The sequence below is a fragment of the Callithrix jacchus genome, chromosome 14 (assembly GCF_049354715.1).
Source record: "Callithrix jacchus isolate 240 chromosome 14, calJac240_pri, whole genome shotgun sequence".
Lineage (NCBI taxonomy): Eukaryota > Metazoa > Chordata > Mammalia > Primates > Cebidae > Callithrix > Callithrix jacchus.
In genome coordinates, this window is record NC_133515.1 from 70405546 (window position 1) to 70431745 (window position 26200).

The 26200-nt window shown below is 38.3% G+C and overlaps 1 protein-coding gene, 1 long non-coding RNA gene and 1 pseudogene across 3 annotated transcripts in view; 2 read left to right on the forward strand and 1 right to left on the reverse strand.

Moving 5' to 3' along the window:
* The window catches only part of CAMKMT (calmodulin-lysine N-methyltransferase), a 569210-nt gene that overhangs the window by 539514 nt on the left and 3496 nt on the right, over positions 1-26200 (reverse strand). For both annotated transcript variants that reach the window (XR_013526635.1, XM_002757801.6), the window contains exon 2: positions 18260-18432. Coding sequence is in view for 1 of the 2 variants with exons in the window: in XM_002757801.6 (XP_002757847.1) it covers positions 18260-18432 (173 nt within the window). In the remaining variant the exon portion in view is untranslated. The remainder of the gene's footprint in view (positions 1-18259; positions 18433-26200) is intronic.
* On the forward strand, positions 1893-11905 carry LOC103787979 (splicing factor 3A subunit 2 pseudogene; annotated as a pseudogene).
* On the forward strand, positions 13423-23360 carry LOC144579312 (uncharacterized). The gene is made up of 3 exons (XR_013526638.1): positions 13423-13636; positions 19021-19132; positions 23134-23360. It is a non-coding gene; the product is annotated as an uncharacterized LOC144579312 (long non-coding RNA).

The following is a 26200-nucleotide window of genomic DNA, read 5'->3' on the forward strand; positions in this document are numbered from 1 at the left end:
GAAAAATACTATTTGTTATACACAAATAGACCCAATTGTGCAATAGTCATAGAGTTTGAGTTTCTCAGGGTTATAAAAAACAAAATTAGTGCTAATCTATCTACAATCCTCTACATTCTCTCCCATATAATTTGCAGTTGAAGCTCTTCAGAATGTTATAAAAGTTTATAATAACCACTGATAATTTCTAAAAATTTACTTCATCAACATTCACTTTGTCATTTAAAACTTGTCATAAACGATATGTTATGGACTGAAGTGTGCCTCCCACTTCCCCCAAATTCTTACGCTGAGGCCCTAACCCTCTACCTCAAAAGGTGACTATATTTAGAGATAGGGTTTTTAAAGGTAATTTAGTTAAAATAAGGTCATTCAGTTGGGCCTTAATGTAATGTGACTGGTTTTCTTATAAGAAGAGGAGGGATTGGGAATCTCACTCCCATCCCTCACAGCAGCCACAGCAAGCCCCATCCAAGGAGAGTCTGAGCTCAGACACAACTAGCCCTGCCCCCACCTAATGGTCCTACCCACCCTGGTAGCTGAAGACAAAGGACATATACTCTTGGGAGGTCTAGGGCCCCACTTACCACCAGTCTCTCTCCATATTACTACAGTTGATGCTCTCTGGAAAGCACCATCTCTCAGCAGGAGGCCAACAGGCACAAAAAAACGAGCATTAAACCACCAAAGCTAAGAACCCTCATGGAGTCCATTGTACCCCCCTGCTCCGCCACCCCACCAGAACAGGCGCTGGTATCCACAGCTGAGAGACCCATAGATGGTTCACATCACTGGACTCTGTGCAGGCAACCCCCAGTAGCCAGGCAGACTCACTGGGTGGCTAGACCCAGAGGAGAGACGACAATCACAGCAGTTCCACTCCTAGGAAACCACATCCATAGGAAAAGCGGGAGAGTACTACACCTCAAGGGGACACCCAGTGGGACAAAAGAATCTGAACAACAGACTTCAGTCCTAGACCTTCCCTCTGACAGAGCCTATCCAAACAAGAAGGAACCAGAAAACCAACCCTGGTAATACGACTGAACAAGGCTCTTTAACACCACCCAAAAATCACACTAGTTCACCAGTAATGGATCCAAACCAAAAAGAAATCCCTGATTTGCCTGAAAAAAGAATTCAGGAAGTTGGTTATTAAGCTAATGAGGAAGGCACCAGAGAAAGGCAAAGCCCAATTAAAAAGAAATTAAAAAAAAATACAAGTGAAGGGAGAAATATTCAAGGAAATAGATAGTTTAAAGAAAAAACAATCAAAACGTCAGGAAACTTCGCGCATACTTTTAGAAATGTGAAATGCTCTGGAAAGTCTCAGCAATAGAACTGAACAAGTATAAGAAAGAAATTCCAAGCTCAAAAACAAGATCTTCAAATTAAACCAATCCAACAAAGACAAAGAGAAAAAAGAATAGGAAAATATGAACAAAGCCTCCAAGAAGTCTGAAATTATGTTAAACGACCAAAAGCGAAGACTAATCAGTGTTCCTGAGGAAGAAGATAATTATAAAAGCATAGAAAACATATTTGGGGGAATAATCAAGGAAAAGTTCCCTGGCCTTGCTGTAGACCCAGACATCCAAATACAAGAGGTTCAAAGAACACTTGAGAAATTCATTGCAAAAGGATCATCACATAGGTACACTGTCATTAGGTTATCCAAAGTTAAGATGAAGGAAAGAATCTTACGAGCTATGAGGCAAAAGCACCAGGTAACCTAAAAAGAAAAAACCTGTCAGGGAAGTCTTGGCCGTGGCAAATTGAGGAGGCTCGGCCTTAGGCTCTGGTGTCTCCCAGTCTGCTACTGGGGAGGCCTCAGCAGGGACACCCTGCATCGCCTGGGGACAAGACCGAGAATCAGCTGGCCCTGGTGACTAATGGACATCAACAAGGACCCATACTTCATGAAAAACCACCTGGGCTCCTACTAATGCAAACTCTGCCTGACGCTTCCCAACAGCGAGGGGAGCTACCAGGCACATACTCAGGGGAAGAGGCACTACACCAACCAGCCGGCAAGCAGCCAAGAAGGCACCGCCCAACCCGCGCCTGAGAAGGTTAAGGTGGGGTGAAGAAGTTTGTGAAGATCGGCCACCCAGGCTACAAAGTGACCAAGCAGAGGGACTTGGAAATGGGCCAGCAGAGCCTCCTCTTCCAGATCGACCACCCTGAGATCGCCAAGGGCATCAGGCCACGCCACTACTTCAAGTCTGCTTCCGGGTAGAAGATAGATCCCCCGACCTGCGCTGGCAGTACCTGCTGATGGCCGCTGAGCCCTATGAGACCATCGCCTTCAAGGTGCTCCAAGGTGCGGTGGAGAGAGATTGACAAGGCAGGAGGGCAAGTTCTGGACGAACTGGAACTGAGATACCAAGCAATTTTTCCTCCAGTTCCACTTTAAGATGGAGAAATCCCAGGCTCCGCCTAGCCTCCCCATCCTCCTGCCTGGGGTGAAGCGGCCTCCACCCCCTCCACCCCACTGACAAACAGTCTGCCCCCTCGGCCACCGCTGCCTGAGCCTTTGCCACTACCCCTGCCAGGAGGCCTGCCTCTGTCACCCATGCTCCCCACGGGGCCTGCACCCTCTGGGCCAGCGGGACCACCCCAGCTGCCCCGCCAGCTCCAGGGGTCTACCACCTGGCCCCAGTGGTGCATCCTCCTGCATCTGGGATCCATCCCCCAGCTCCTGGGGTCCACTCCCCAACTCCTGGAGTCCACCCTCAAGCCCCTGGGATTCACCCACCAGCCTCCAGAGTCCACCCACCAAGCCCTGAGGTTCCCCCACCAGCCCCCAGGGGTACACCCAGCAGACCCAGGGATGCACCCTCAGGCACCAGGGGTCCACCCCAATCTCCCAGGGTCCATCCATCAGCTCCTGGGGTCCACCCTCAGCCTACTGGAGTTCACCTTTCAAATCCTGGGGTACACCCCCAACTCCCATGCCCCCAATGCTGTGGATCCCACTTCCCTCCAAAGGCCAAGGGAACATACCTCCCCCTACCCTGCTGCTGGCTTCCCAGCAAGCCCGTCCCAGGTGCTCCTGCCTTTCCCACAGAGAGAAGTCTGCTCTTTTGTACTGTCCCCATTCATTAAACAGCCTCCCCCAGCCAAAAAATAAAAAGAAAAAAGAAAAAGAGAAAGAAAAGAAACCTATCAGATCAACAGGAGATTTCTCAGCAGAAACCCTACAAACCAGAGGGATTGGGGCCCTATCTTCAGCCTCCTCAAACAAAACAACTATCAGCCAAGAATTCTGTATCCAGTGAAACTAGGCATCCTATATGTAGACATCATATATGAAGGAAATTAGAGTATTTTTCAGACAATTGAATGCTGAGAGAATTTGCCATTACCAAGTCACCCACCACTACAAGAACTGCTAAAAAGACTTCTAAATCTTGAAACAAATCCCAGGAACACATCAAAATAGAACCTCTTTAAAGCATAAATCACACAGGACCTATAAAACAAAAATGCAAGTTAAAAAGCAAAAACAAAAAACAAACTACTCAGGCAACAAAAAGCGTAATGAATGCAAGAGTACCTCACTTTTCAATACTAACACTGAATGTAATAGCCTAAATGCACCACTTAAAAGACACAGAACCACAGAATGGATAAGAACTGACTATCTGCTGCCTTCAGGAGACTCATCTAACACATGAGACTCACATAAACTTAAAGGGGTGATAAAAGGCATTTTATACAAATGGACACCAAAGGCTAGCAGGGGTAGCTATTCTTATCAGACAAAACAAATCTTAAAGCAACAGCAGTTAAAAGAGACAAAGAGAGACATTATATAATGGTAAAAGGCCTTGTCCAACAGGAAAATATCACAATCCTAAACATACATGCACCTAACACTGGAGGTCCCAAATTTATAAAACAATTACGAATACCTAAGAAATGAGATAGCAACACACAATAATAGTGGGGGACTTCAATACTCCACTGACAGCATTAGACAGGTCATCAAGACAGAAAGTCAACAACAAAAAAAATAGATTTAAACTATACCTTAGAACGAATGCACTTAACAGACATATACAGAACATTTCATCCAACACCACAGAATACACATTCTATTCAACAGCACATGGAACGTTCTCCAAGATACCCAACATGATAGGCCATAAAATGAGCCTCAATAAATTTAAGAAAATTGAAATTATACCAAGCACTCTCTGAGACCACGGTGGAATAAAACTGGAGATCAACTCTAAAAGGAACTTTCAAAACCATGCAAATACATGAAAATTAAATATCCTGCTCCTAAATGAGCAATGGGTCAAAAATGAAATCAAGATGGAAATTAAAAAATTCTTTGAGCTGAACGGCAATAATGACACAACCTATCAAAACCTCTGCTATACAGCAAAGGTAGTGCTAAGAGGAAAATTCATAGCCCTTAATGCCTACATCAAAAATACTGAAAGATCACAAATTGACATTCTAAGGTCATACCTCAAGGAACTAGAGAAACAAGAACAAACCAAACCCAAACCCAGCCGAAGAAAGAAAATAACCAAGATCAGAGCAGACGTAAATGAAACTGAAACAACAATTACAAAAAAAAAATACAAAAGATAAATGAAACAAAAAGCTGGTTCTTTGAAAAGATAAGTAAAACTGATAGACCATTAGCAAGATTAACAAAGAAAAAAAGAGAGAAAATCCAAATAACCTCACCAAGAAACAAAACAGGAGATATTGCAACTAACACCACTGAAATACAAAAGATCATTCAAGGCTACTATGAATATCTTTACGCACATAAACTAGAAAATCTAGAAAAGACAGATAAGTTCCTGGAAAAATACAACCCTCCTAGCTTAAATCACGAAGAATTAGATACCCTGAACAGACCAAAAACAAGCAGTGAGATTCAAATAGTAGTTTAAAAATTACCAACAAAAAAAGTCAAGGATCAGATGGATTAACAGCAAATTCTACCAGATATTCAAAGAATTGGTACCAATCCTTTTGACACTATGCCACGAGATAAAGAAAGAAGAAACCATCCCTGATTCATTCTGTGAAGCCCACATCACTCTAATAACCAAAACCAGGGAAGGACATGGCCGAAAGAAGAAAACTACAGGCCAATATCCTTGATGAACATAGATGTTAAAATCCTTAACAAAATACTAGTTAACTGTATCCAACAACATATCAAAAAGATAATCCACCATGATCAAGCAGGTTTCATACCAGGGATGCAGGAGCAGTTTAACATACACAAGTCAATAAATGTGATATACCACATAAACAGAATTAAAAATTAAAATCACATAATCATCTCAATAGATGTGGAAAAAGCATTCAACAAAATCTAGCATCGCTTTATGATTAAAACTCTCAGCAAAATTGGCATACAAGAGACATAACTTACTGTAATAAAAGTCATCTATGACAGACCCGCAGCCAATATAATACTGATTGGTGAAAAGCTGAAAGCATTCCCTCTGACAACAGGAACAAGATAAGAATGCCCATTCTTACTACTTTTCTTCAACATAGTATTGGAAGTCCTAGCCAGAGCAATCAGGCAAGAGAAAGAAATAAAGGGCATCCAAATCAGTAAAGAGGAAGTCAAACTGTCACTGTTTGCTGAGGATATGATTGTTTACCTTGAAAAATCCTAAAGACTCCTCCAGAGAGTTCCTAGAACTGATAAAAGAATGCAGCAAAGTTTCTGGATACAAGATTAATGTACACAAATCAGTAGCTCTTCTATATACCAACAGCAACCAAGTGGAGAATCAAATCAAGAACTCAACCGTTTTTACAACAGCTGCAAAAAAATAAAATAAAATACTTAGGAATATGCCTAACCAAGGAGTCAAAAGACCTCTGTAAGGAAAACTACAAAACACAGCTGAAAGAAATAGACGACACAAACAATTGGAAACACATCCCATACTCACAGATGGGTAGAATCAATACTGTGAAAATGACCATACTGCCAAAAGCAATCTACAAATTCAATTCCATCCCCATCAAAATACCATCATCATTCTTCACAGAATTAGAAAAAAAATTCTAAAACTTATACGGACCCAAAAAAGAGCTCGCATAGCCAAAGCAAGACTAAGCAAAAAGAACAAATCTGGAGGCATCACACTACCTGATTTCAAACTATGCTATAAGTCCACAGTCACCAAAACAGCGTTGTACTGGTATAAAAATAAGCACATAGACCAATGGAACCAAATAGAGAACCCAGAAATAAACCCAAATACTTAGAGCAAACTGATCTTCAACAAAGTAAACAAAAATATAAAGTGGGGAAAAAACACTCTTTTCAACAAATGGTGCTGGGATAATTGACTAGCTATATGCAGGAGAATGAAACTGGATCCTCGTCTGACCTTATACAAAAATCAACTCAGGATGGATTAGGAACTTAAATCTAAGACCAGAAACTAAAAATTCTAGAAGAAAACATTGGAAAAACCCTTCTAGACATTGGCTTAGCCAAGGATTTCACAACCAAGAACCCAAAAGCAAATGCAAGAGAAACAAAGATAAATAGCCATGACCTAATTAAACTAAGGAGCTTTTGCACAGCAAAGGAACAGTCAGCAGAGTAAACAGACAACCCACAGAGGGGGAGAAAATCTTCACAATCTATACATCTGACAAAGGACTAATATCCAGAATCTACAACAAACTCAAAAAAATCAGTAAGAAAAAAACAAACCATCCCATCCAAAAGTGGGCCAAGGACATGAATAGATAATTCTCAAAAGAAGATATACAAACAGCCAACAAACATACGAAAAAATGTTCAGCATCACTAATGATTAGGGAAATGCACATCAAAATCACAATGTGATACCATCTTACTCCTGCAAGAATGGCCTTAGTCAAAAAATCAAAAAACAGTAGATGTTGGCGTGGATGAGGTGATCAGGGAACACTTCTACACTGCTGGTGGGAATGTATGAAAAATAGTGGGTAGATTCCTTAAAGAACTAAAAGTAGAACTACCATTTGATCCAGCAATCCCACTACAGGGTATCTACCTAGAGGAAAACAAGTCATTATTCAAAAAAAAACCTGCACAAGCATGTTTATAGCAGCACAATTCACAATTGCAAAATCGTGGAACCAACTCAAATGCCCATCAATCAATGAGTAGATAAAGAAACCGTGGTGTATGTATGTATGTATGTATGTATGTGTGTGTGTATGTATATATATGATGGAATACTACTCAGCCATAAGGAGGAATAACTAACAGCATTTGCAGTGACCTGGATGAGACTGGAGATTATTATTCTAAGTGAAGTAATTTAGGAATGGAAAACCAAACATCACATATTCTCACTGACACGTGGGAACTAAGCTATGAGGATGCAAAAGCATAAGAATGATACAATGGACTTTGGGGACTTCGGGGGAAGAATGGGAGGGGGACAAGGAACAAAAGACTAAAAATATAGTATAGTGTATATTGGCTTGGGTGATGAGTGCTCCGAAACCTCACAAAGCACCACTAAAGAACTTACTCACATAACCAAATATGACCCATACCCCAATAACTTATGAAAAAAATAATTTAAATTTAAAAGAAGGGGCCGGGTGCAGTGGCTCATACCTGCAATCCCAGCATTTTGGGAGGCCAAGGCAGGCAGAACATGAGGTCAGGAGTTTGAGACCTGCCTGGCCAATATGGTAAAACCCGTCTCTAATAAAAATACAAAAATTAGCCGGGTGTGGGGGTGAGCAAGACTCCATCTCAAAAAAGTAAATTAATTTTTAAAAATTATCAACTGAAAAAAGAAAAAAGAGGAGGCAGTACACACAGAAACAACAGGAGCATGCAATGCACAGAGGAATAGCCTCTGAAAAGGCAGAGTGAGGGCGACCATCTGCAAGCCAAAGGGAGAGGCCTCAGAAGAAACTAAACCTGCCAACACCTTGATCTCAGACTTCTAGCTCCCAGAGCTACAAGAAACGAAATTTCTGTTGTGTAAGCCCCCCAGTATGTGCTGTTTTGTTTTGGCAGCACAGCAAACTAAAACACCGTAAGAAAATACATGTAAACTGTATTACCCTTTCCATAAAGATAGAGCTTTTTTAAATTTCTGCCATAGAGGCCCAATTCTTTGACAGGGTGATTAAATCAGATTTAAAAAGTTATTTGCAACCTGACTGACCAAATAAGCACTAGACCCCAAAGTATCATAATCTAAAAACACAAAGTCACCAATCACAGGTAAACCAATCATAATAACATAATGATTATCTTCTATGGGCATGTAAGATTCTAGGTATAGATGAGGTTATTTACACTAATATTATGGAAAACTATAGTAAATAAATACTCAGATAAAATGAAAAGGAGCAAAGTATTTAACCTCTAAAATGTAAGATGACTCATGCCGGTAATCCCAGCACATTAGGAGGTCGAGGTAGTAGGATCACCTGAGGCCAGGAGTTCCAGACCAGCCTAGCCAACATGGTGAAACTCCGTCTCTACTAAAAATACAAAAATTACCCTGGTGTAGTGGCGTGCACCTATAATCCCTGCTATTCGAGAGGCTGAGGGAGGACAATTGCTTGAACCAGGGAGGCAGATGTTGCTACGAGCAGAGATTGTGCCATTGCACTCTAGCCTTGGGCAACAAGAGTGAAACTACATCTCAAAAAAAAAAAAAAAAAAGGAAAATGAAACTATTAAAATTATCAACAATACAGTATAGAAATCCAAAAAAAAGTTTTAACATAAAAGCAATATATGGTTCCTTCAAGAAAAACTGCTCATAATCCTAACTATAATCCCCGCACTTTGGGAGGCCAAGGCGGGTGGATGATGAGGTCAAGAGATTGAGACCATCCTGATCAACATGGTGAAACCCCATCTCTACTAAAAATACAACAAAAAAATTATCTGGGCACGGTGGCGCGTGCCTGTGGTCCCAGCTACTCGGGAGGCTGAGGCAGGAGAATTGCTTGAACCCAGGAGGCAGAGGTTGCGGTGAGCCGAGATCGCACCATTGCACTCCAGCCTGGGTAACAAGAGCGAAACTCCGTCTCAAAAAAAAAAAAAAAAAAGAATTTTGGTACACAGCCTTCAAATGTTATTCTATGTTCACATCTTCCTATTATTCAAGAACTGAAAGCACTTGTCCATACTGTTTTGCAATTTGTTTTTCACTAATTATAACAAATTATGTATTATAAACAGTTTCCCACATCATTAAGTAATATCCCATAACATGACTCTAATGGCTGCCAAGTTCAATGGATGTCTGAACCATAATTTACTGAACCAGAACATTATGTTGGATTTTAAGATTGTGCTCAGTTTTGTGTTATTGTGCACATTGCTGCAGTGAACATTCTTGTGGAAAATATCAAATCTATTTCTGATTGTTTACTTAGGATAAATTGCTAAAAGGGGAATTGTTTTATGGCCTAATTTTAATAAGAATATTCTCTTCCTCTTGTATCTCTCTCTGTCTCATAAATCAGGATGAAATAAATATTGATAATTAAATCTGAAACAAGTAGAAATAACATGCACACATTTTGTAATAATGGTAAAATTTTTTTACTTAATTTTCTTTTTTTACTCGCCCATCCCCAAATTTTTTTATATTTCTAAACCAACAGATAATAGAAGTGAAGTACATGTTTTAAAAGTTAAAAATACTATTCAAAATAAAAAATTTGTGTTTCATACTTATCACTGAAGCAAAACTTGTCATTCCTGAAAGCATTTTTTTTTCTTTTGAAATGGAGTCTTGCACCACTGCTGGGCTGGAATGCAGTGGCACGATCTCAGCTCACTGCAACCTCTGCCTCCCAGGTTCAAGTGATTCTCCTGTCTCAGCCTCCCAAATAGCTGGGATTACAAGTGCTAGCCAGCACACCCAGCTAACTTTTCTATTTTTAGTAGAGATGGGGTTTCACTACGTTGGCCAGGCTGGTCTCAAACTCCTAACTTTGTGATCCACCCACCTCAGCCTCCCAAAGTGCTAGGATTACAGGCGCGAGCCACCCAAAAGCATTATTTCTTAAAGCAAAGAAACAGAAGGTTTACCCTATGACCTCTTTAGGGGGTAGGCAGTGGAGAAACAGTAAACCTCATTCTATACCATTAAGATATTTATAAAGATAAAATCAAATATCCATGACATTATCAAGGTTTAGAAACCCTAAAAGATGGCATCTTATGAAAGAATGTTAATATCACTATTTTCAAAACTATAGGAAGTTAGTTCTAATTATAGGAAAACTGGCATGAATGTTGTATGACAAAGATTCAGTTCAATTACTTAAAGTTCCCTTTCATTTGTTCCAAACTTAAGGACTGTTCTTTTTCACTGAATCATCCATTTTATTCAAGTGTCAACTCTATAAGCTTTTGTCTAGTCTTAGTTTTTCAACTGTTTACCGATGTCCTGTCTGAACTCTGTGGTTAGTCAGTAATGCCTATCAGGAAAGAAACTTCTCAAACTGGAATTCTTAAAAACTTCAGTTTTAGCATTATACTTGTAATTAATGTTATGTAACAATGACCGTTTTTTGCCAACATATTCATAGTATAAAAAGTTCATTCCTTCTTTCTCCTAAACTTCAAAGCTTTATCCCAGACCATTACTTATTACCAGATTCTTCTCCCCAGGGCCAAACAATTTTTTTCACAAGCCTAAAGCTATCCTAGAACTGAGGAATTTAGAGTTTCTTCTTTAAAAATGGCCTGCTGAGTAAGGACTGAGGAACAAGTCATTGGGGCAGATAATTATTTGAAGAGGGAAAAAGAAAAGCTGCGAAAGGAAAAATCTGAAGCCTAAACATCCAAGAGGCCAAAATTAGAGGTTTAAAAGCAACCTGTGGCTAAATACGATATTAAAATTATAGAAAACAAAAGAAAAAATAGTAAGTTAGACCACATCAAAATTAAAAATTTTGTGCATCAAAAGATATTACATATCAATAAAGTGAAAAGAAAATGCACAGACTAGGAGAACATATTTGCAAATGTCACATGTATGATAGAGTGTACTATACAGAATATATAAAAATAACTCTGACAATAAAAAGAGACAGCTTAATTAAAAACAGGGAAAGACAGGACTGCAAAAGTTCCATTGGAAAGAAAACATAAATTAAAAAAAAGAATTTGAATAGGCATTTCTCAAAAAAATATATACAAATGGCCAATGAGCACATGAAAAGACACTCAACATCATTAGACAATAGAGAAATACATATCAAAACCACAGTGAGATATCACTACATATCCACTATAAAGACTATAATTTTTTTAAAAAGAAGAAAAATTAACAAGTGCTTCATTGGTAAGCATAGGGAGAAACTGAAACACTCATACATTCCTAGAATATAAAATTGAAAATAGTTGGCTATTCCTCAAAAAGTTAAACATAGAGTTACCGTATGACCCAACAATTCCACTCCTAGGTACATACCCAAGAGAATTAAAAGCATATATTCACACAAAAACTTGTACATGAATATTCATAGTGGTATTATTCATAATAGCCCAAAAGTAGAAATAATCCAAATGTTGATCAACTGATGAAAAAATAAACAAAATATGATATTAGCCATACAGTGGGATATTAGCCATAAAAAAAAGAATGAGATACTAGTATGTGGTACAACATGGATTGTTGAAAATAAATGCTTATTCTCCGATATCACAAGGAAATATTAGCACTCAGACAAAAGTTGTCTCAGCAAGGCTATCTTTACTTTCTGCAGAAAGGGCACCAAGTCTTGCCAGGAGAGTGTAATGAATAAAGAAAAAACAGGCATATTTATGTCTAATACATCCAGCCCCTACTGCTGTGTCCTAATTCCATTGGCTGGAATTGGACCTCACAATCTAGGCTATAACGCGACTGGCTGACAGTTTAAAATTTTCCTAAAGAGGTAAAGGCAGAGGAGAGCAAAGGGAAAAGAGGAAGAAACCTGTGGAATGCTAAAAAAAGGCAAAAACACTTCCAAATAAAGAGGGGGAGGAAACTATGATCTAAGGCTTGCCTGGGCTTGTTCAGGCATGCCAGGGCAAACATCTAGGTTAAAGTGTAAGAACTAAGAACACTGGATACACTTATTTATTACTTACTCAGCAGTATTAGCCAAGGGTCTAGAGTAAATTAACTTTTGAAGAAGGTGTTATTTTTGATGAACTAAGAGAAAAGCTTTAAGAGCTTTAATTTTTATTTTCTACATGGATGAATCTTAAAATTTAAAAATATTGTGCTCAGTGAAAGAAGACAGGCATAAAGAGCTGCATATTGTAGGATTCTATTTACATAAAGTATCCAGAACAGACAATACATAGAGCCAGAAAGTCAATTACTGGTTGCCAGGACTAGGGGAAGAGGGAGGATGGGGAGTTGCTACCAATGTATATGGGGTTTCTTTTCAGGGAAATGAAAAATTCTGGAATAGTGGTGAAGGCTGTACAACATTGCAAAAACCACTGAATTGCATACTTTAAAGTGATTAAAATAGCAAATTTTGTTATGTAAATTGTATTGTGAGTAAAAGAAAATTGATCCAAAATACAAAATAAGCCAGAGAGTGGAATGGGTCCTAAACAGTTGCAGAAGAGCAAAGAGGAGAGGTTTTCAGAAGAAAAAGATTTTAAAAACTTAATTCTAGATGCGTTGGAGTGCTTTCAAAAACAAGTAGTTAAAAATTAAAAATTTTTTAAATAAATAGCTAAAGAGATGTTTTCCAGTCTTATATCTATGCGTTTTAGAAAATTATTAGATGGTTTCTACATGTACTATATTGGAATTTGGAAGATGTTCAAGGGAACATTTCAATGTACTGAAACAGTATATTTATATGTAAGCACACTACATAAAAAATTGTGATGGAATTTAAAACTAATTAGAAAACTAAGTTATAATGGCCCATATCTATGATTTAAGATGCATGAAAATGTGACACAATGGAACTCAGTTTTCTGAAAACTATTGACCATATTTTAAAGGTCCTAAAAATACTGTTTTATTAATAATACTCACCTCTACTGTTAATATCACTACTAACATAAAAACTATGCTTTTAAATATAGATGCAGCATTCATATTTGTCTTAGATGCCAGCCTTGCCATCTAAGACAGCCTTGCCATAGCTCTAAACAAGTACCTATGATATACCACACATACAAGAATAATCTGCCATACATCTAATTTCATAAGCAAACCATCTCATCACTAGTTTTTATTTGCTGAACATTCACAAGCTATATAACTAAAATCATGAGGTGGGGGTTTGGTTTGTCTTTTTCTTTCCCTAGAGATGGAATGTATGATCTCGGTGTAGTGCATTTGTTACAACAGAAAGATGCAACACAGTTAAAGACAAAGCCATTCTTGACTTCTTGCCCATTCTAAGTTCCCAGGACAAGCCAAAATCAAGAGTTCTAGCCTTCTAATTCAGCAATTACCATAGCAACAGTAGTCTTATTCAAACAAAGAAGGACAGTTCAGGCCGCTCAGCTTTTTCTATACCTAAGACATGTATACACTTATAAATGAATAACTCAGGCACTTCTATGGTTCCAAATATAATGGAAGTAATTTAAAGCTTCCAGAATATACAAATTCCTGCTGTGCTGAAAGTAAGTTGAAATATGGGGGATAGGACAATTTCTTATATCTACACAGCATGCTTTATATAACAATAGATTACAGTTTACGAGACAGGGAAAAGGAATTTTAATTAAAGAATTTTAGTATAACATCTCCTGGTATCTCTTAGTTTATATACTTTCATCTACCGAAAAACAAGAGCCTCTTCCATAAAGTTCTAAGAAATCAAGTACCAGAGGCCAGGCATAGTGGCTCACGTCTGTAATCCCAGCACTACTGGAGGTCAAGGCAGGCAGATCCCTTAACCCCAAAAGTTCAAAACCATCCAGGGCAACATGGTAAAATCCCATCTCTACAAAAAATACAAAAATTAGCGGGGCATGGTGGCATGCACCTGTAGTCCTAGCTACCTGGGAGACTGAGGCAGGAGGATTGCTTAAGCCTGGGTGGTCAAGGCTTCAGTGAGCTGTGATCCTGCCACTGCACTCCAGCCTGGGCAATAGAGTGAGACCCTCTCAAAAAAGAGAAAGAAAGTACCAGAAAGGCAAGAATATTTTGTCAAGGAACAAAATCCAGGAGCCATACCCTGGATTTTCATATCATAACTTTCGACACATCAACTTTTGAAACAAAGAGTCAACCATCCATAGGTATACAAAACACAACAAACCTTGGGAATTTTGTAACCTAACTTTTATATTATTCAAACTTTAGCTTCAGATGAAAAGTCACTAAGGGAAAATCTTTATTCCTTCATTTTAAGTATCATCATATAAGGCTGCCATAAAATAATGGTCAAAGTTTTTATTAAGGACATTGCTTATTTACCTTCTAATAATATAAACAAAATACAACTAGGTATTTTGAATTCACAAATACCTAGGTATTAACCCTCTTGGAGGTATTCATTTCAACCCTAATAAAACTTTAAGGAGACAGAAATTAATGGGTAGCAAAAGTTTAAGATAAACAAAGCTAATAAGTATTGATAACAAGTACTGATCATCCTGCGCATGTTATCTCTGTTAAGTTGTAGCGGGTGATCTTAGGTGCTAAGAACTGAGAAAGTGAAAATGGGGTTTACCATTATGATTTGTGAGAAACTTGTAACAACCCCAGTATCTTTTTTATTCTTTTTGAGACAGAGTCTCACTCTCTCACCCAGGCTGGAGTTCAGTGCTGCAATCTCGGCTCACTGCAAACTCCACCTCCCAGGTTCAAGCAATTCTCACGTGTTAGACACCGAGTAACTAGAATTACAGGTGTGCACCACCATGTCCAGGTAATTTTTTTTTGTATTTTTAATAGATACAGAGTTTCAGCATCTTGTCCAGGCTGGTCTTGAACTCCTAGGCTCAAGTGATCCACCCTTCAAGGCCTCCCAAAGTGCTGAAATTACAGGTATGAGCCACTGTGCCCAGCCCAACAACTCCAATGCTTAGCCCCTTAGTAGAACCTGGAGCAGGCTAGGTGTAGTGGCTCACACCTGTAATCCCAGCACTTTGTGAGGCTGAGGCAGGTGGATCACTTGAGATCAGTTCAAAACCAGCCTGGCCAACACGGTGCAACCCCGTCTCTACTAAACATACAAAAAATTAGCCAGGTGTGGTGGCACATACCTGTAATCTCAGCTACTCAAGAGACTGAGGCAGGAGAGTCGCTTGAACCCAGGAGGTAAAGGTTGCAGTGAGCCAAGACTGGGCCACTGCACTCCAGCACGGGAGAAGGATTGAGACTCTATCTCAAAAAAAAAAAAAAAAAAAGAAGAAGCTGGAGCAGATCCGCCATATAATATATACTGATAATCATTCCTCCAGCTAAAGATTGCAATGTCCTTCTCAGTTGCCTCTGATGATTCTGTCTTGCTCTTTCTCACCCTGTGTATTTTCTAGTACCTTTGCCATCTGGGTATCCCTTCTCCCAGAACTTTCAAATACTTCCAGATCTAGTTTTTTAAAAATCATTTCCAAAAATCACTCCTACCTCTAAACTTCTGTTAAGTGTGAGTATTCTACTCATTTCGAAAGTAGTTACGCATGGCCTGGTTAGAGTTCTTACACTGGATAGTTAACCTTCCTTATTTATTTTAATAATTTAACTTTAATATATTTCAGCTCCTTGAGCATATTATTATTTACATTTATTTCTGTTTATAGATATAGAAGGTGCTATGAAATATTTATTGGTTTGATTTTAACACTATTCATCACTTTTTTCAATCATCATTACTGCTGATTAAACAAACTTAAAAAATATAGAGGAAGAAGAGAGTACTCCACTTCAAAACTACTGTGAAACAACCGCTTTGGGTGATTACAAGTAATAGTAAAAACAAACAAACAAAAACACAAACCCTGGCCAGGCATGGTATCCCAAGCCTGTAATCCCTAAAGGGGGTCTTGCTCTATTGCCCAAAGTGGAATGCAGTGGCATGATCATGGCTCACTGCAGACTTGAAATCCTAGGCGCTAAGGATTCTCTTGCCTCAGCCTCCTGAGTCCTGGGACTACAAACACATACCACAACCCCTAGCTAATTTTTAAATTTTTTTGTAGAGACAGGGTCTCCCTATGTTGCCAAAGGTAGTCTTGAACTCCTGGCCTCAAGTGATCCTCTTGCTTCAGCCTCCCAAAGTACTGTTATTTTTGCACTAATGTGGAGAGATACTAACTAATTTGAAAAAAAAGAAAAAAATCTTGGCAGCCAATGAAGCCAAAATTTTAGCTCAATCACCTGTCTTTTTTCCAATTCAATGTCATAATTATATAGACATACATTTATTCTTTCAAAAATGAATATATCACAAGAAGATATATAACAAAGAACAATGCTGTTGGAGAGGAGTCCCAGGTTACTCTAAGGCCTGGGCTCTGGATCGTACTACATGAGGATCATCCCCACGGGGGTATAACCATGACCTACTTTGAAAGATCTCAAGAAGAGAATATTTCACATTCTCACTGGCTAACCCTTACCAGGGCCTTGGAGATGTCAGGAAATTGTTCTTGCTACAATTTATATTTATTGTCTTTTCACCACTGGATGTAGAAGATAAGTTTTAGAACTTTATACCTAAAGACCCTTACTGTATCACTCTGTCCTTCCTTGTCTTTAATTTCCTTCTAACTGTTTAATCATTTCCATTCCTGCTTCACACAGTTATTGTAAGGTTCACTTGAAACGGCATACATCAAAGCACCTAGCTCTGTACCTGACACAGAGTAAATATATACTAGCATATACTGCACTTTTCTTTCCTTTCTAACTAAGTACAAAACTGATTATCAGAACTCAAGGCAGTCAGGGTATTCTAATTAGAATCTCATAATGAATGCACAGGTACACCCAAAAATCTGTAAGTTCGTATCTTTTATTTGGCATTTTCTTTACTTTTATTTTTGTTTTTGTGTTTTTTGTTTGTTTTTGAGGCAGAGTCTTACTCTGTCACCCAGGCTGGGGTGCAGTGGCATAATCACAGCTCACAACAGGCTCAGTCTCTGGGGCTTATTCAGTCTTCTCAGCTCAGCCTCTAGAGTAGCTAAGACTATAGGCACATGCTGCCATGACCAGTTAATTTTTGTATTTTTTGTAGAGATGGGTTTTGCCATGTTGCCTAGGCTGGTCTTGAACTCCTAGGGCCAAGTGATCCACCCGCCTTGCACTCCTGAAGTGCTGGAATTACAAGCATGAGCCACTGAACCCAGCCAGCATTTTCAGTAATATTATAAAACCAGATTCTAATTGTTCTTTTCTGCCCACCCTAGTTAATTTTTATCCAAATCCCAAATTTTTAACTATTATGATTTCTTTTAAAGCTTAGATATTCTAAACTAAAATAGCTCAAGAAACATATACTATAAATAGATATCCTTTGTGAAAATTTTTTCCTTAAAATTATTCCTAGCCTCACCTAAACCTTATTCAGTCACATTTCCACTTAAAATGTTTTTTGCTCTTCTTACAGTTACTGTAAATGTGCTCCTCCCTCGCTTTCAAAATGTGAAATCCTGTCAGAAAAGGCAGATTTTATAAAATCAAACACCTACAGTAATATTGCAACATGCTAGAATGTAACTGTGAGAGAAAATTAATTCAGTAAAATGGTATCTTGTTACTTCAATCTGCAACTCTCTTGTCTCTTTTCAAATGATTTTAAAAGTCAGAACAGTCCATATGCTTCTTACAATATCAGTGTTTTCCGCTGAATTTTCTCCTTCAGTCTTAAGATTGATTCGATTCTGAAAGTAATATTAAAAAAAAAAAAAAAGGAAAAACTACCAAAGCTTGGTTTTTCAGATTACCACTTGAAGGGTAGTTTGGAAAAATTCTGTTTTCACTTTCAGCCTTCTTTGCCTCAAAACATGACTTTTTGTCATAATCAAACGGTATAACAGAATGTTAAATGAACCCTTTGATTTGCAACTACCTTATCTTCAAATGCCACTACATTCCTAAGAATTTTTTTCTTTAATCTGACAATACAGCAAGACCCAGTTAAAACAACAGAATTTTCTAAAACAAGTTGTAAAACCTAAGTTCTGATAAAGATTGCCCATAAACTCAATAGAATAAATAATGAGATTCTTATTAGATTGTTTTTCTTAGCCAAGAGAAATCTAGTTTTTACAAATCTTATCTAGAATGATGGTTACCTTAAGGAGATACTGTATTCAGGATAGAAGATGCTTGTATATTGGACCCATGCACCAACCTCCTCTTCAGTTTCCCTTTTTTTGGCTTCTGTTACTGAAAACAGATTAAATGATTCAAATCTTCTTACAGATACATGTCGCAGACAATCATCCAGGTGTTTTTGCTTCAGAACCTTTAAAATAAAACCAAATATTGCAGTCATGTTATATAAACAATAAGTGTTCAAAATGTTCAAAATTTAAATGGGAAGGGGACTTTCCCTTCCAATAATTAAAGATTAGATAATTCAGACATATCTCCTACTCAAATAACTACAAAAGATGAACAAAATATTTTAAAACAATACTTGAAGACATCAGAGAGCAAAGATAGTGAAGATTTACAAGTATCATATCTTTTTTTTTTTTTTGAGACAGGATCTTACTCTGTCACCCAGCCTCACTGTCACCCAGCCTGACACCCAGCTGGGTTCAGGTGATCCTCTTACCTCAGGCTCCCTAGAACTACAAATATGCACCACCACATCTGGCTAATTTTTTAAATTTTTTGTGGAGATGGGGTCTCCCTATGTTACCCAGGCTGGACTCAAACTCCAGGCCTCAAGTGATCTCCAACCTTGGCCTCCTAAAGTGCTGGGATTACAGATATGAGCCACAGCACCCAGCCCCCAGTCTGATACCTTTAAAAGGAGAAAACCTAGAGAAGTTACTCTGACTTTTCCAACCACTTTTCTCCTGGGGATATTTGTCAATTCTAAAAGAAAGAACTGAGAAGATAAGCTGCACCTGTAACAGCCTATGGAGCAAGAAGAGAAAAGCTGAATTTCAAAGCTTATCTAGGAATGGGGAGATATATTATTTCGAGCATTCAAGGTATGTATGTTTTCGTGTAATGAATAATTTTGCTGGTATTGCTGAAAGCCAGGTTTTTAAGTGTGGGACATATAAATTAATAATAATGTGTGGATCTTATTTGGATCCTGTTCCAAAATAATCAAATTATAAAGAAAAGTTATGAAAAAATGAGAAAAATTTGAAAACTGATCAGCTATTTCATGGTATTGTGATTTTTCTTAATGTCATTTTTATAAGTTCATAATGAAATATTTAAAGAAAAAAATGACATCTGAGAGTTGCTTCAAAATAATGGTGGGACATGGGGAGAAGTGAGATTAAACACAGTTGTTCATGAGTTAAAAATTGTTGAAGCCAGCCAGGCGCGGTGGCTCACACCTGTAATCCCAGCACTCTGGGAGGCCAAGGTGGGCGGATCACAAGGTCAGGAGTTCAAGACCAGCCTAACCAATATGGTGAAACCCCACCTCTACTAAAAATACAAGAAAATCAGCTGGGTGTGGTGGCGCATGCCTGTAATCCCAGCTACTCGGATGGCTGAGGCAGGAGAATTGCTTGAACGTGGAAGGCAGAGGTTGCACCACTACATGCCAGCCTAGGTGACAGAGCAAGACTGTCTCAAACAAACAAACAAACAAAAACTCAAACAACACCATGGGATAGATACCCATGATGTGAAATAACTAGAACACAGGGCAGTTAAGCAATTTGCCCGACAGACAGCTTGTAAGAGGTAAAGCCAAAGTTAAAATCCAGGTTGCCTAACTATGGACCCTAAATTTTTAACACCTCTGCTTGCAGAGACTATGATAAACAGGCATCACCTATCCATTCCAGCTTCCAAGATATCTTTCTATTTTATATAGCTGGAAAGCTAGAAACTGTATTTCCCTGAATCCTTAGCAGCCAGAGCTTCAGATGTGATTTTGGTTTAACCATCAGCCACACTAACATGAGATGTGAAAGAAGGAAAGATGGTGTTAACTATAATTCACCAACTTGTGTTGGTTAGAATAGTTGTAAAAATACTTGATTTTTCTGAAGCAGCTTTAACAGAGGTCCCAGTGTTGACTCTCTAATTTAATGGAGAGTGAAAGGGAAGTACAAATGGCATCACCTCTGCTGGTACAGATCCAGAAGAGGGTATGCCTCTAAGAATCTATAGTTATGGCACAGCTTCTGATCATCAGAGATCACAGCTAAAGTGATGTGACCCTGGAGACAGCTTCAGGTTCTTCATTGTGGTAAAGGTAGTATTTCTCTTGACTGGCCAGCTCCAGCTTTATACTGTTCTGGGACTCTGTTGTTCTGGGATTCATTCTTAGCCTGTTTCTCCAATGATTTTGTCAGCACTTAATTCACTACATTAAGCCCCTTTCTGCTTAAAGTAGCTAGAGTGGTTTCTATTTTCTAAAAAGGAACTCTTATTCCAATGACGCATAATTCTTATGTGTATAAGGGCAAACCGAGGTCAAAACAAGCAAGAAAATGTATCAGTATGAATATATCTCATAGGAAAAACATGTTTAAATTTTATATACTATGTAGAAGTTTTAGAAGGTTAGTTTTTTAAATGGAAGATCAGAAAAGGCAGCCTCTCTTTGAAGGTTTTATTTATTTATTTTTAATTGTTTAAAAGCCTTAATCAAAAACAGAGTCATGGCCAGGCAGGGTGGCTCACATCTGTAATCCCAGCACTTTCAGAGGCAAAGCTGGGTAGATTGCTTGAGACCAGGAGTTCAATACCAGCCTGGCCAACATGGTGAAACCTCATCTCTACTAAAAATACAAAAATTAGGCAGTACATGGCGTGCACCTGTAATCCCAGCTTCTTTGGAGGCTAAGGCACAAGAATTGCTTGAGCCTGGGAGGCGGAAGGCACCGGAGCCACAAGAATTGCTTGAGCCAGATCACACTAGTGCACTCCAGCCTGGGCAACAGAGCAAGACTCTGTTTAAAAAAAAAAAAAATACAAAGTCTTATTATTATCTGTCAACTATGGTCAACAGGAAGAAAAACAAACTACTCAACAGAGCTTACCCTTAAGAAAAAAAAACAAAGTATTAAATTCAAAAAAATATAAAATGTAGATATTATAAATTATTTTCAATCTTGCCCAGTTAAACTCCAAAAGTAAGTACCTTTTTATAGTCTAAATTACTCTGATGTCAAGGTAATGGCACCATAAACCACTAATGTAAAAAATAATTTAAGTCATTATGTGTATAATACTGGAAGGGGCTTTCATAGTTTAGTATGATCTGCATGATCTACAAGATCTACAATATGACAAGCTAATACTCAATGAAGGTAAAAGGCAACATATTCAGAATAAGACATTTATATAATCCATGTTAGATAAAAGTAATTACAATAGGAGATCAAGTCAAATTACTTTTGACGTTTCTTTAAAAAGGAAGATTCAGTTATTTTAAGGCCATCAATAATATTTGTAGTTTTATGAATTGAGAGAATACTCAAATCTCCCATCAAGTTATAACCTTATCATCTACCACTTTTAGAAGACCTCCTTCAAATACACATGTTACATAATTAAACGATATTCAAATGAAATTATCTGGGGCAAAGGAATTAGTCAAGGCATTTTCTCATTCCCCTAAGTAAGTTAATGAGCTATTTAATCAAATATCAACGCTATACTAAATAAGTTCATGTCAAAAGATTAAGCATCAGAAGAAGGAAAAAAAACACATCAAGTCCTAGGGTCCCTAAACCCATCACGTAAACAATGTATGCAACTGAACACAATGGAAATCAAGGACTCATTTATTAACTTGAAACGTTTACTCCAGAATGAACTAAACTGATCATAACTATACAGAAACACTTATGAAGACTAGATGTAGCAGTTGGATAGAGGAGTAAGGCTAGACACAGAAGTACTGTTTGAAAATCTTTTAGAAGAGTAGCTAGATGCCCTGATTACATCACATCATCACCAGGCAACTACACTTCCCTACAATGGAACTTTGATAGGTAAATTGCTAGAGAAGATGAGTAACAGTTCTGACCTTAAACATCAAGTATAGCTTAAAGTGGTATAAGAGGCTCTTCATTCTGATCAATATTCCTTTTCTTCATTTAGCTTCTAGATTACAATAGGCAGCTAGTCTTGTATCTGCCAGAGAGGAGATTGCAATATAGATTGAGTAACCCTTATCCAAAATGTTTGGAACCAAAAATGTTTTGCAAATATTCCCAAATCCATACAAATCAGACTTTGGATTTGTATGGATTTGGGAATATTTGCAAAACAAAGAAAAGGCTTGGAATGGGACCCAAGTCTAAATATGAAATTCATTTATTTTTTATATATACCTTATACACATAGCCTGAAGATAATGTTATATAATTTTACATGTAAAGTTTTGACTTGCAACTTGTCACAAGAGGTCAAGTATGGAATTTTCCATTTGTAGCAACACATATATGAATCTATGCTCAAGGATGCAAGTAGAAACCAGACAACCTTATCGTTTACCTGCAGAAGCTATATTGTTTCCCATTTTGAAGACACAGCAACAGGCTGGGCACGGTGGCTCACACCTGTACTCCCAACACTTTGGAAGGCTAAGGTGGGCAGATTGCTTGAGCTCAGGAGTTCAAGATGAGCCTGGACAACATGGCAAAACCCCATCCTTACCAAAGAAAAATACAAAAATTACCCAGTCATGGCGGCATGCACTTATAGTCCCAGCTACTCAGACTAAGGCATGAGAATTGTTTGAACCCAGGACATGGAGGTTGCAGTGAGCTGAGATCACACCACTGCACTCCAGCCTGGGTGATGGAGTGAGACTCTGTCTCAAAAAATAATAATAGTAATAGTAATAGCTACTATTTATTGTGACTCTATGATGTGGCAGATTCCAAGCTAAGCATTTTACAAATATTATCTCAAATCCTCAAAACAATCTTCCAAAGTATGTGGTATCGCTCCCATTAAGTGAAGAGAAAACTGAGGCTAGAAAAGTAAAAATCTGTCCAAATTCCCACAGCTTACAGAAGACTTATATCACACCTGTTACCACAAGGATTTAAGATGGCTTAAAAAGATGCACAATACCACAAGATAATATTTATGAAGTGGATGAGAAAAAGAGAAAGCAAAGGTAAGAATACAAAACAAAGTCAAGAATAAAAGTGAAACAAAAATACATTCTATAACAATCTAAATGCTTGATGTAGATTGGTGAAGAGCACACAGTAAGTGGTAGACCTAGGACTGGAGCAAGGTTTAGATGCATCTGATGCCATTGTCAAGTTGCATGCTTGCCAAGTTAACTGTGCCACTTCAAAACCTTTCATACCACTTGTTCTTCAAAATAACAAATTAAATTTTCCTCAATTAAATATTTAACTTGTTATTAATTAAATATTACAAAACTAATAACATACAGCTAAAAGAGAGTTGTCGCTTTCCTAAAAGCCAAGTTGAATGTTTTAGAAAGATAAAGGTAAGTTGCTTAAAAATTTACTATCAATTTAGGTATTAGAAGCTAACTATAAACATTTGAAGAATTATAAATATCTAGAAAGATCTGACACTCAGAAAATAACTTCTTTATTACAATTCACCTCTTAACCAACTTTTTCAATTAGCCAAAAGCATCCTGCTTTAATATAAATTGTACTGTGAAATATTCCATAATCAGATTCTTCAGCCAAATATTATACCTATAGGCAAGATTTTTCATTAGATAGGTGGTTTGTGAATATGTGTTGAACAGTCATTGCTACTTTTTCATCTGCCCTGTGTGGCTTCCTTTTAGGAACTGCTCCTCCCTCACTCTGTGTAATTCTAGTGAGGTTGTTACCTTATCTGCCACAGGGTGGGCGATGACCTGGGTTAGCCAAAGTGCCCCATTCTGGACACAGCAATTGGTCTAACCTTGGCCTATCAGATATCAGAGTCCCTAGGAGAAAATAATTTGGATGTTGGGGAAAAGAGTTATTTCTTCTGGATTACTAGCTGGATAAATATGAAAGCCTGGAGTTGCCAATGGCCATCTTTGTCAACATGTAGTGAACAAAGGGTAAAATAGAACAACATCCATAACTTCTACTGATACTGATTCATAAACTTCCAGACCTCATCTAATTTAAGTACTCTCTTAACTCAAATGTTGGCAACTTATCATGTAACCTGGAACCAAATTATGAACTAGGTCAACCAGGTTTTCTCTCACAATTGTTAATTGCAAAAATACTGAACAGAGGGGGCTGCAGTGGCTCCGGCCAGATGTCCTGGCGCTTGAGAAGGCGAGGCCATGAGCCAACCTGAGCAACGTTACAAGCTCTCATTGATTAACAAAAAATACTGAACAGAAAATACCGAACAGTTAACATAAAGTAAAACTGCACTGAAGCCCTACAAGGTAATGGAAAGACAGAATTGTAAGGGAAAAACAAGCAGAGCAGATGTTCTACAGATGTCCCACGAGAGAAAAGGAGTCACATATCCCTAGCACTGCTTACTTACATCCTTTATAGTTTTCCAGTACTAGATGCATATAAGGTAAGAATGGTTCACTCATTTGAAACACATTGACTAAGAGCTTGAAAATGTTTAGAAGGAAATCTAGGCAAAACTATCCAGGACATAGGAGTAGGCAAGGACTTCATGAACAAAACACCAAAAGCATTGGCAACAAAAGCCAAAATACACAAATGGGACCTAATGAAACTCCACAGCTTCTGCACGGCAAAAGAAACAGTCACTAGAGTGGATCGGCAACCAACAGAATGGGAAAAAATTTTTACAGTTTACCCATCTGACAAAGGGCTGATATCCAGAATTTACAAAGAACTCAAACGGATTTACAGGAAAAAAACAAACAAGCCCATTCAAAAGTGGGCAAAGGATATGAACAGACACTTTACGAAAGAAGACATATATGAGGCCAACAATCATATGAAAAAATGCTCATCGTCACTGGTCATCAGAGAGATGCAAATCAAAACCACATTGAGATACCATCTCATGCCAGTTAGAATGGCGATCATTAAAAAATCTGGAGACAACAGATGCTGGAGAGGATGTGGAGAAAAAGGAACACTTTTACACTGTTGGTGGGAGTGTAAATTAGTTCAACCATTGTGGAAGACAGTGTGGCGATTCCTCAAGGCCTTAGAAATAGAAATTCCATTTGACCCAGCAATCCCATTACTGGGTATATATCCAAAAGACTATAAATCGTTCTACTATAAGGACACATGTACACGAATGTTCATTGCAGCACTGTTTACAATAGCAAAGACCTGGAATCAACCAAAATGCCCATTGATGATAGACTGGATTGGAAAAATGTGGCACATATACACCATGGAATATTATGCAGCAATCAGAAATGATGAGTTCGTGTCGTTTGTAGGGACATGGATGAATCTGGAGAACGTCATCCTCAGCAAACTGACACAAGAACAGAAAATGAAACACCGCATATTCTCACTCATAGGCGGGTGATGAAAAATGAGAACACATGGACACAGAAAGGGGAGTACTAAACACTGGGGTCTATTGGGGGGAAAAGGGGAGGGCCAGTGGGAGGGGGAGGTGGGGAGGGATAGCCTGGGGAGAAATGCCAAATGTGGGTGAAGGGGAGAAGGAAAGAAAAGCACACTGCCATGTGTGTTCCTACGCAACTGTCTTGCATGCTCTGCTCATGTACCCCAAAACCTAAAATCCAATAAAAAATTAAAAAAAAAAAAAGAAAATGTTTAATATATGTGATCGATCAAATTATAATAGAAAAAGATTCACTTTCTCTTTGTCACCTACAAGGAAGGAGTTGTATTTCCCTGCCCCTTGACTTTGGGCTTTGCCAAATATCTTACTTTGGTCAGTAAGAAGTCAACACATGACGTGAGCAGGGGTTTAAAATGTGTTTCTCTGGTTGGGCTTGCTCTTATACCTCTGCTATCACCATGAGGACTTAAGCCCACTAGTCCAAAGATTAGAGATATTTGGACTGCATGTGCATCACAGAGGTACCCAGGTGACTGCAGCCTATGTCGGTCAGTTCCCAGGTGACCCCCAGATGCACCAACAAAATAAATACTAAT